Below are 12004 nucleotides of genomic sequence, written 5' to 3'. Positions count from 1 at the left end.
TCATGAAATTTGCAGGTAAATGGTGGGATCTGGAAAGGATCATACTGAGTGAGTTGTCCCAGAAGCAAAAAGACACACATGGTATATACTCACTCATATAGACATACAACATAGGACAAACCCACTAAAACCTGTGCATCTAAAGAAAATAAGCAAGAGAGTGGACCCTAACTAAAATGTCCAATCCCCATCCTGAAAGGCAAAGAGGATGGACATCAGAAGAAGAAGAAAACAGGAAACAACCTAGGAACCTACCACAGAGGGCCTCTGAAAGCCTCTGCCCTACAGACTATCAAAGCAGATGCTGAGCCTGATGGGCAAGTGTTGGGCAGAGTGAATGGAATTTTATGTAAGAACTGGGAAATAGTAAGAGCTGGAGAGGACAGGGTCTCCACAAGGAGAGCAACAGAACAAGAAAATTTGAACACAGGGAACTTCCCAGAGACTCATATTCCAACCAAGGTCTATTCTTGGAGATAACCCAGAACCCCTGCACAGATGTAGCCCAGGGCAGTTCAGAGTCCAATTGGGTTACATAGTAATGTGAAGAGGGACTGCCTCTGACATAATCTGATTGGCCTGCTCTTTGATCACCTCCCCCTTGGGGGGAGCAGCCTTACCAGGCCATAGTAGAGGACAATGCAGCCACTTTTGATGTGAACTGATAGACTAAGATCAGAAAGGAGAGGAGAACCTCCCCTATCAGTGGACTTGGGGAGTGGCATGCATGCAGAGGGAGGAGGGAGGGTGGGATTGGGAGGGGAGGAGGGAGGGGCTTATAGGGGGATGCAGAATGAATAAAGTGTAATTGAGGAAAAATTTTAAAAAAAGGGGGAAAATAATTTAAGAACCTTAAATGACTTTCAAAAGTGGAGCAAAACATGGAGTTAGTCAATTTACATGGAGCATGTGTCGTCCCTGGGGGCAATGGTCTCCTGAACCTACTCAGACGTCGGACACCACCACTGCTAGTTCTAGAACTGATGCAAGATGTTCCAATGAGGGGTTAAGGCTTCTCATAATATTTCCTATAAGCCCACACCTGTTGGTTTACATCCCCCATTTTTATTCATTATTAGCCAGATAGAGCCAAGTAATTGTGGTGATGATACTTGCTTTTTTGCCCAATGCTGGAATGCTAGTGAATTTAGGTATGCCCTGGTTACTCGCATGCCTCGCTGGGTGCCTGTGCCCGTTGATGCCCCTCACGCTATGACTCTCTTCAGACAGAAAAGGGATCTTGGAACTACAGCCGGCACTGTTACTGCCATCTCATTGGCGGCTGTCGGAGCTACCACTGGGGCATTAGCCATGAGTCATACTGGGCAGACTGCTCAGACCCTGAATAATCATTTAGCCAATGTAGCTCATGCCTTAGATGTACAAAAAGGAATTAATGCTCAACTAAAAGGAGGCTTGATGGTGTTCAATCAGAGGATTGACCTTGTGCAGGAGCAAATTGATACCCTATGACAAATTGCTCAACCTGGTTGTCAATGAAAGTATGCTGGACTTTGTGTCACTAGCATACAACATGAGAATTTTTCCTGTGCTGCAAATCTGTCTAAACAATTGTCTAGCTATATTTTAGGTAATTGGACTGGAGAATTCGATACTACGATGGAGCAGCTGAGAGTGGCCATTGTCACAGTAAATTCTACCAGAGTGGACGCAGGACTAGCCACAGGATTATCACCATGGATTGCTGCAGCCATGAATCATCTGAAGGAATGGGCAGGCATGGGAGCGTTAGCAGGCCTTCTGGTGTTGGTCTCCTTGGTTTGCCTGTGGTATATATGCAAGATTAGAGTCTCACAACAGAGTAATGCAGCCATGATCATTCAGGCCTTTACAGCCATTGAAGCAGGACAGTCTCCCCAAGCATGGTTGGCTACCATAAAAAGCTAAAATGTTATGCTCAGGATGCGAGGCTAAGCACTGCACTCAGGGTCAGCCGCTTTGGACCCAGAGAAGAGCATGTCTGGTTGCATGCGGGTTGATGCCCCAGGTCCTGCCTCTGAGGAAAAGGTATTGGATGGGTCTGATGCTCTTTGGGTAGATGACACCTAAATGAACATCGGTACAACGTCCCAATTTATTTCTAATATCAGAGATCAGACTCTTGCCTGATGCGTCTAAAACAAAAAGGGGGAACTGTAGAGAGCTGAGGAATGCTATGCCTTAAAGATGGAGCTGGTTTCCACCTTCCACCTTCCCGATGGTGAGTGCTCTCTGTCACAAACAACTCCACATTTGGCTAAGGCCGAGGATCTGGCTTGCTTCCATGTATGTGGACCTATCTGCATTGCCCACGTGGCATGCTGGGGTTGGCTACCCAGAGGCTATTTAAGCTGTGGGCTGGCTTTCCCTAGGGTCCAATGATTGTTCAAGGTTCCTGAATAAACTGCATTGAAAAAAAAAAAAAAGAGGTGGAAGAAAACAAAAGAAACCTTATAATTTGCGATTTAATTCCAGTCAACCAACAAGTATAGACTAATGAAGGACCTCCCCCATCAGCGTGGACTTGGAGAGGGGTTTGGGTGGAGATGAGGGAGGGAGGGAGGATTGGGAGGGAATGACGGAGGGAGCTACACCTGGGATACAAAGTAAATAAAGAGTAATTAATATAAAAAATAAATTAAAAATAGCAAAAAAAAAAGAAAAATGAAAATAGATCCATACTTATCACCCTGCACAAAACTGAAGTCCAATTGGATCAAAGACGTCAACATAAAACCAGACACATTAAATCGGCTAGAAAAAAAAAGTGGGGAATACCCTAGAACTCATTGGTACAGGAGAAAACTTCCTGAACAGAACACCAACAGCACAGGCTCTAAGAGCAACAATCAATAAATGGGACCTCATGAAACTGAAAAGCTTCTGTAAAGCAAAGGATACAGTCATTAAAACAAAGTGACTGCCTACAGATTGGGAAAGAATCATCACCAACCCTTTATCTGACAGAGGTCTCATATCCAGTATTTATAAAGAACTAAAGAAGCTGAAAAGCAGCAAACCAAGTAATCCACTTAAAAAATAGGGAACAGAGCTAAACAAAGAACTCTCTGTAGAGGAATATTGAATGGCAGAAAAGCACTTAAAGAAATGTTCAACCTCATTAGCCATTAGGGAAATGTAAATCAAAACAACCCTGAGATTTCACCTTACGCCCATAAAAATGGCCAAGATCAAAAACTCAAGTGACAAACATGCTGGAGAGGTTGTGGAGAAAGGGAACCCTTCTCCACTGCTGGTGGGAATGTAAACTTGTACAACCACTCTGGAAATCAATCTGGCGCTTTCTCAGACAACTAGGAATAGCGCTTCCCCAAGATCCAGCCATACCACTCCTAGGCATATACCCAAAAGAGGTTCAAGTACACAAAAAGGACATTTGCTCAACCATGTTTGTAGCAGCTTTATTTGTAATAGCCAGAAGCTGGAAACAGCCCAGATGCCCCTCAACTGAAGAATGGATGCAGAAACTGTGGTACATCTCTACAATGGAGTATTACTCAGCAATGAAAAATAAGGAAATCATGAAATTTGCAGGTAAATGGTGGGACCGGAAAGGATCATCCTGAGTGAGTTGTCACAGAAGCAAAAAGACACACATGGTATATACTCACTCATATAAACATACAACGTAGAATAAACCCATTAAAATCTGTACATCTAAACAAACTAAGCAAAAGAGAGGACCCTAACTAAAATGCTCAATCCCCACCCTGAAAGGCAAAGATGATGGACATCAGAAGAAAAAGAAAACAGGAAACAATCTAGGAACCTGCCACAGAGGGCTTCTGAAAGCCTCTGCGGTGCAGACTGTCAAAGCAAATGGTAAGCCTGATGGCCAACTGACGGGCAGAGTGAATGGAATTTTATCTTAGAAGTGGGAAATAGTAAGAGCTGGAGAGGACAGGAACTCCACAAGGAGAGCAACAGAACAAGAAAATTTGAACACAGGGAACTTCCCAGAGACTCATACTCCAACCAAGGACTATTCATGGAGATAACCTAGAACCCTGACAATGCACCCACTTCTCATGAGAACTGATAGACTAAGATCAGAAAGAAGGAGAGGAGGACCTCCCTTATCAGTGGACTTGGGGAGGGGCATGCATGCAGAAAGGGGGAGGAGGGTGGGACTAGGAGGGGAGGAGGGAAGGGCTTATGGGGGGATACAAAATGAATAAAGTATAATTAATAAAATTTAAATAAAAAAAAAGAAATCATGAGAGATGGAGCTAAAATCCATGATAATAGAACAAATCTGCACCAAGCAAAGAACTAGCTAGTATATTTTTGATATCTAACTTCTAACATGGCCATGTTTGTTTGTGTGTGTACATTTGTGTTTATAATCAAGAAATGCTCATTCTTTGCTTTCTTATTAATCTAGGGTCCCCCAGGTCCCTCTGGACTTACTGGTCTTTATATAAGTATGTTTTGGGAATTCTTAATGTCCTGCCACTAAGTCCTCTGGTTATTTTCCATAAAAATATTAACTTAAATCTATTTTCTAGCTAAAAAATAAAAATGACACATTCCAATTTAAGTTGCTGAAGCTTATAAGTAATTGATTTTCTTTTTCTCCCTGTATCCTTGTGCCCCAGGGAAATATGGTATTCGGTTTCCAAGGAGAAAAGGGAGTCAAGGTAAATAGATTCTGAAAATGCAATCTGCATCCCACATTCTCCAAGAAATGTCTCTAGTTACACAAATATGCACAGTTGTGTAAATGGATTTGTTTTCCACCTTAGAAAACCATTTCCCATTTCACATAGTTCCTCTGTGGGATCTCTTGGGAGCTACATGTACATTTGCCACACACACAGACTTTTGGAAGTTTTTTTTTTCTTTCAAAGATTTTTTTTAAACTTTCATATGGTGCTTTTTTATTTTATATTTTTATTATTAGTTACATTTTATTAACTTTGTATCCCCGCTGTATCCCGCTCCCTCATTCCCTCTGATCCCACACTCCCTCTCTCATCTCCTCCTTGCCCATTTCCAAGTCCACTGATAGGGGAGGACCTCCTCATTTTTGTCCCCCTAATTCCTTTGTATAAGTCTATATTGCCCTGAAATATACTCTCTTAAAAAGTATTCTTTCCTTTTCTTCCACCTAGGTATTTCTCTGATTTGTTTCCATATTCTATTGCCTGCTCTTTCCTTTTCTTTAAATCCTGTCTTCCCTCTAACCTTCTTCCTCTTCTTCCTCTTTCCCTTCTCCCGCCTCACACACACACACACACACACACACACACGCACACACATGAACACTCATATACGTATTCGATAGCTCTTCTATGTCTCTCTGCTCAATCTCCTCCCCCCACCTTTTTAAACTTTATTTATCTTTATATGTCTGACATGTGAATGAAGGTCCCCACAGAGGAAGAAGATGGTGTCAGATCCTCTGGAATTGGAGATACAGGCAGTTGTAAGCTGCTTGATGTATGTGCTGGGAAATGAGCATAAGTTCTTGGCAATAGTAGTATGAGCTCCTAACAACTGGGACATTTCTCCAACCCCTTAATCTCTCTTTTACTATTCTCTTCCCTTCCTTCCCACCTTTGGACATGTCCAATATTTTGGCATTGTGATACAATTTTACTAAAAGAAAATCTCAGGGAAAAAAATTCATAATACTTGAAGCAAGTTTACAATTTTGTGTTGAAAAAAAACCATTTTTTTTTTGTTGGGACAAATCCATATGCACACAACCATATGCAGCCTATGAATACAGGTTCTGTAAACCCAATAGAATCTTACCACTATTGGCAAGAGGTAGCTATTGCCCTTGACCAAATATCATGTGACTCTCATTACCCTTTTGTATATGAGCATGCAACTGTGAATCTGGTTTTCTCTCATCCGTTTGCCTTTTCCTTTCACATTGATAGTACACAATTCGCTCTTGGGCTTAGAATTCATCTTAATCCCTTACTAATGAAAACTTTGTTTTTTCTCCTTGGCACAAGGGTAAAGAGACCAAAATAATGGACAGTTTATTTATGGATTACGTCCATAATACAAGCTTACCTTTTGTGAAAAAATCATTTCCTGCAAGATTACTTTTATGTCAATGACATCTTTGATTTTACGGGGGGGATGTTGGCCTCCCTGGCTCTGCAGGACCACCTCCATCTACTGGGGAACTAGAATTCATGGGATTCCCCAAAGGAAAGAAAGGCTACTAGGTAGCAATGATTTATTATAACAAAAATTAACAGACACTTTACCATTACTACTAGAATTCGTGTCTAATAATCACGCTAGCCTGAGCCAATTCCAAAATAAGAGTAATGGGTTAATCTTTGGAAGGGTAGACAAAACATTCTCTGTTTTGTCCCTTATGTAAAGAATTCATTGTTACTGCCATCTCATTGGCGGCTGTTGGAGCTACCACTGTGGCATTAGCCATGAGTCATACTGGGCAGACTGCTCAGACCCTGAATAATCATTTAGCCAATGTAGCTCGTGCCTTAGTTGTACAAAAAGGAATTAATGCTCAACTAAAAGGAAGCTTGATGGTGTTCAATCAGAGGATTGACCTCGTGCAGGAGCAAATTGATACCCTATGGCAAATCGCTCAACTTGGCTGTCAATGAAAATATGCTGGACTTTGAGTCACTAGCATATAACATGAGAATTTTTCCTGTGCTGCAAATCTGTCTAAACAATTGTCTAGCTATATTTTAGGTAATTGGACTGGAGAATTCGATACTACGATGGAGCAGCTGAGAGTAGCCATTGTCACAGTAAATTCTACCAGAGTGGACGCAGGACTAGCCACAGGATTATCACCATGGATTGCTGCAGCCATGAATCATCTGAAGGAATGGGCGGGCATGGGAGCGTTAGCAGGCCTTCTGGTGTTGGTCTCCTTGGTTTGCCTGTGGTGTATATGCAAGATTAGAGTCTCACAACAGAGTAATGCAGCCATGATCATTCAGGCCTTTACAGCCATTGAAGCAGGACAGTCTCCCCAAGCATGGTTGGCTACCATAAAAAGCTAAAATGTTATGCTCAGGATGCGAGGCTAAGCACTGCACTCAGGGTCAGCCGCTTTGGACCCAGAGAAGAGCAAGTCTGATTGCATGCGGGTTGATGCCCCAGGTCACGCCTCTGAGGAAAAGGTATTGGATGGGTCTGATGCTCTTTGGGTAGATGACACCTAAATGAACATCGGTACAACGTCCCAATTTATTTCTAATATCAGAGATCAGACCTCTACTCTTGCCTGATGCGTCTAAAACAAAAAGGGGGAACTGTAGAGAGCTGTGGAATGCTATGCCTTAAAGATGGAGCTGGTTTCCACCTTCCACCTTCCCGATGGTGAGTGCTCTCTGTCATGAACAATTCCACATTTGGCTAAGGCTGAGGATCTGGCTTGCTTCCATGTATGTGGACCTATCTGCATTGCCCACGTGGCATGCTGGGGTTGGCTACCCAGAGGCTATTTAAGCTGTGGGCTGGCTTTCCCCAGGGTCAGATGATTGTTCAAGGTTCCTGAATAAACTGCATTGAAAAAAAAATTCAGAAAATCCTGAGTTGTTTTCCGTTGTATAGGTGTGACAGTATCTGCAGCTGACTATTCATGTAAGCAGATTTTTTTTTGCCTCACACTTGCATATTCAAATTTCATGTACCACATAAATTAAAACAAGCATTACATGCTTATTTTTTCTTATGATCTCCAAAATTCTCAGTATTTAAATTTCTACTTAATGCATTGAGTATAAATATTCTTTTTTGAGTCACCATTTTGAAGAAGTTATTTGCCCTCAATACTGGGGTTTAAGGCAGTAGTAACAAGCTTGCACAAGCTCATGGTAGGGGAGGAATAGTTGACCTTAAATACAGGGAATAACATTACCAAGTGGCAGTAGATGATCTAACTTGCCTTATTTGAACCACCAAGGCTTAAGATTATATTTCATAATCTGTCCGCTTGCATTGGAATAAAATTGTGCACATGATTATTTTTCAGTGATTCAGTTCTGTGAAAACGCCCTGGCATCTTTCAGGAGCCTGCATTCCCTTCCTTCTTGGGGTTCCTTCAAATCTTGCAATTCTATTTCCATGGTGAAGGTGCCCAAATTAAAACATATTGAGTCTCACTTCCTTAATTTTTTCTTTGTGGACAATTCCATTTCCTTCTAGCTTTATATTGGAAAAGTCATTGATTTGGGACCAATCTAAGAATATGTATAAGAATATTTGGCCCCTCCTAATCCATCCCTAAACATAGGAAGCTTTTCCATGACCTGGGTAAGATAAATGAGCACTCCAGGAATAGGGGAATTAGAATATTATGTGTCTCTTTCCAAATTTTGATTCTTAGCATTGGTCAAAACCATTCTCTTAGCAAAAAGACACACAAGGTATATACTCACTCATATAGACGTACAACATAGGACAAACCCACTAAAATTTGTGCATCTAAAGAAACTAAGCAAGAGAGAGGACCTTAACTAAAACGGTAACTCCCCATCCTGAAAGGCAAAGAGGATGGACATCAGAAGAAGAAGAAAACAGGAAACAACCTAGGAACCTTCTACAGAGGGCTTCTGAAAGCCAGAAGAAGAAAACAGGAAACAAACTAGGAACCTACCACAGAGGGCCTCTGAAAGCTTCTGCCCTGCAGACTATCAAAGCAGATGCTGAGCCTGATGGCCAACTGTTGGTAAATGTGCAAGGAATCTTATGTAAGAAGTGGGAAATAGTAAGATCTGGAGAGGACAGGGTCTCCACAAGGAGAGCAACAGAACAAGAAAATTTGAACACAGGGAACTTCCCAGAGACTCATACTCCAACCAAGGACTATTCATGGAGATAACCTAGAACCCCTGCACAGATATACCCCATGGCAGTTCAGTGTCCAAGTGGGTTACATAGTAATGGGAAGAGGGACTGCCTCTGACATAATCTGTTTGGCCTGCTCTTTGATCACCTCCCCCTGAGGGGGGAGCAGCCTTACCAGGCCACAGTAGAGGACAATGCAGCCACTTTTGATGTGAACTGATAGACTAAGATCAGAAGGAAGGAGAGGAGGACCTCCCCCATCAGTGGACTTGGGGAGTGGCGTGCATGCAGAAAGGGGAGGGAGGGTGGAATCGGGAGGGGAGATGGGAGGGGCTTATGGGGGGATACAAAATGAATAAAGTGTAATTAATAAAAAATTTAAAAAAAACATTCTCTTCTTTGTAGCCTATATTTTTAAAGCAGCTTCTTCCACAAGAAATAAAACAGCTAACCATTCTTCTATCTTCCAATTCATCTGAGTGTTTAAGATTATATATTAGTCACTGACCTTTCATAGACCAAGGAGCTCCTTAAACTAAGACATTCTGGCAATCATATGGATCTACACCACCGTCCCATGCTATGGTACTCACACTTTACTGGTTCACTACTGAGCAGCACAAATACTTTGAATGAACCTCTATCCTTCATGTTTATTATTTCTTGCTGCTATTCATTAGCTTTTGGTCAAATTTCTAGGGTGAACCAGGATTCCCAGGAATGAAGGGCCATTCAAGTTTCCCGGTACATCTTCTCAGTTGGTAAACATATATTCAGGGTCTGATTAAATAAAAGCACAGTGTGGCTAACCTGAAGACTTCCTCCTGTGGTTATTACTATGAATGCTACCATCTTCACTGAAAGTCTTGTTTCTTGACCTCATGGAACATTTAGCATGGCTTTCTCTGTGAGGCTGCATTTTAGATGTCATCAACTCAAACTTTAGAGTTAGAACAGACCTAGTCTTGACTTCTGAGTCAAGAATCTCTTAATATTTCTGACTGTTGTTTTCCTAACCTACAAAAATAAAACCATGATAGGCTCTATCTGAAGAGTAAATGAGATTACACACTATAGGAAACTTTGTACATAACTGATACTTATCAAACATTCAGTAAACAATATATGTTCTAAGTAATCCTATCTTTTTTTGTTTATTTTTTTTTTTCAATGCAGTTTATTCAAGAACCTTGAACAATCCTCGGATCCTGGGGAAAGCCAGCCCACAGCTTAAATAGCCTCTGGGTAGCCAACCCAGGCGTGCCACGTGGGCAATGCAGATAGGTCCACATACATGGAAGCAAGCCAGATCCTCGGCCTTAGCCAAATGTGGAGTTGTTCGTGACAGAGAGCACTCACCATCGGGAAGGTGGAAGGCGGAAACCAGCTCCATCTTTAAGGCATAGCATTCCGCAGCTCTCTACAGTTCCCCCTTTTTGTTTTAGACGCATCAGGCAAGAGTAGAGGTCTGATCTCTGATATTAGAAATAAATTGGGACTTTGTACCGATGTTCATTTAGGTGTCATCCACCCAAAGAGCATCAGACCCGTCCGATTAAGTAATCCTATCTTTACCTTCCTCTCTGCTTTTCTAGCTTAGATACTTACACTCAGCAAATGTTTTGTAAGGCTTCTTTGTGCCAGGTTTCCTACTGGACCCAGATGCTACAGGTGAAACTAAATAAAAGTTCCTTTCTGTCCTTGATATTATATTCTAAAGGAAAAAAACAATAAATAATGTGGAAAATAAGAGATAATTCAGTTGCAAATCCCTTAAGTTTGTGATGTGACTCAAAGGTGCATTGTTTTCTTAGTATGTTCTAGGGCCTGGGTTTTATTCCCAATAGTACGAAGAGAACTAAGCAAAATAATCCACACAATGGTGATATATATAAGATGGATGCATTTTATGTAAACATATGGTATATTTTGCTCAACTTCACTCTCATAATAAACTTAGGTGTGCTGGTAAAAAAAAAAGATGGAAGCAGTCATGAAATATAGAAGAAAAAATATTTGGAAAGAGTGGTAACAAGAGTCTTTCTGAAAGAAGTCCTAAGTAAGTTGAAGTCTGTATAATATGAAGGAACAAGTCATGTAAATGTTATAAAAAGTATTTGCAGGCTAAGGGTACTGTAAGTACCAACACCCTGAGGTTGAGTTCCTCAGCACTTCAGAGACACAGCAAGGTGAATGGTCAGGGCCCAGCATGGTAATACATAATTATAGTCCTATCAATAAAAAGGCTGAAGCAGAAAGATCACCATGTGTTCTCAGCTAGCATGTGCTACATATCAAGACCCTATCTCAAAACTCAAAATAAAGCATCCAGGTGGAAAGGAAGGGACAAACTGGGAGATGCCAACAAACAAGCAGACACATAGGGAGTCAGGCCACAACCAACTTCTGACGTCAACTGTGACTTTTATTTGGAATGTTATGAGAAGCTATTTGTGAATGTGAGTGTGTGAGTGTTTGTGTGTGTGTGGATGGGTGAATGTGTGTGTGTGTGTACTATGATCACATATATGTGAGTGTACCTTTGTGTATAAGTGCACATTCATGTATGTGCACATGTGTGGAAGCACAAATATGGCACTAGATGTCTTCCTAGAATGTTCTTTACCTTATTTATCTTTCAGAATCTGGGGCTGTCCCAGGGATCCCTGCCTCTGTCTTCTGAGTGCTGGAATTACAGGGTGTTACCATGCTTTCCCATCTGGTATGTGGTTTCTGGAAATCTATACTCTGCTCTTCACATTTGCGTAACAAGCATTTTATCCCATCTTCCCATCCCTGGCTTTTATTATTGAGATCATTCTGGCTGGCTAAAGGAGAGAGGGGAGGATGTGGAACAGCAAGCAAAAGTTATTACAGCAGTCCAGGCAAAAGATAGTGGTAGTAGCTCAGGCCATGGTGATAGCAATGCAAATGGAGGGAAGTGGGAACGGGAAGCATTATGGAACACTTCAAACACATAGAAATACAAACACTATGGCATGATGATCTTCCTGGGTACTCATTACCTTGCTTCCGCAAGTAGCATGTGGTCCACCTGAAGCATACAATCAGCATATTTCATCATATTTACTTCAGTATTTCTCAAAAATAAGGACTTTTTGAAAATTTGTCAATCAGCTGTGCTGTAATATCAGATAAGAAGGCAGATATCTATGATTATAAATAC

General features: G+C 41.5%; 1 protein-coding gene across 1 annotated transcript in view; it reads left to right on the top strand.

The window, feature by feature from the left end:
* Nucleotides 1-12004, top strand: part of Col4a6 (collagen type IV alpha 6 chain) — a 117259-nt gene that overhangs the window by 46371 nt on the left and 58884 nt on the right. Inside the window, 4 exon segments of the mRNA XM_060374652.1 lie at nt 4406-4434; nt 4613-4660; nt 6116-6209; nt 9517-9561. Of these exon segments, the coding sequence (XP_060230635.1) occupies nt 4406-4434; nt 4613-4660; nt 6116-6209; nt 9517-9561 (216 nt within the window).

Source organism: Meriones unguiculatus, chromosome X (assembly GCF_030254825.1).
Source record: "Meriones unguiculatus strain TT.TT164.6M chromosome X, Bangor_MerUng_6.1, whole genome shotgun sequence".
NCBI classification, from domain to species: Eukaryota; Metazoa; Chordata; class Mammalia; order Rodentia; family Muridae; genus Meriones; species Meriones unguiculatus.
The sequence above is the reverse complement of the archived record's forward strand: the minus strand, read 5'-3'. Positions and strand labels throughout refer to the sequence as shown.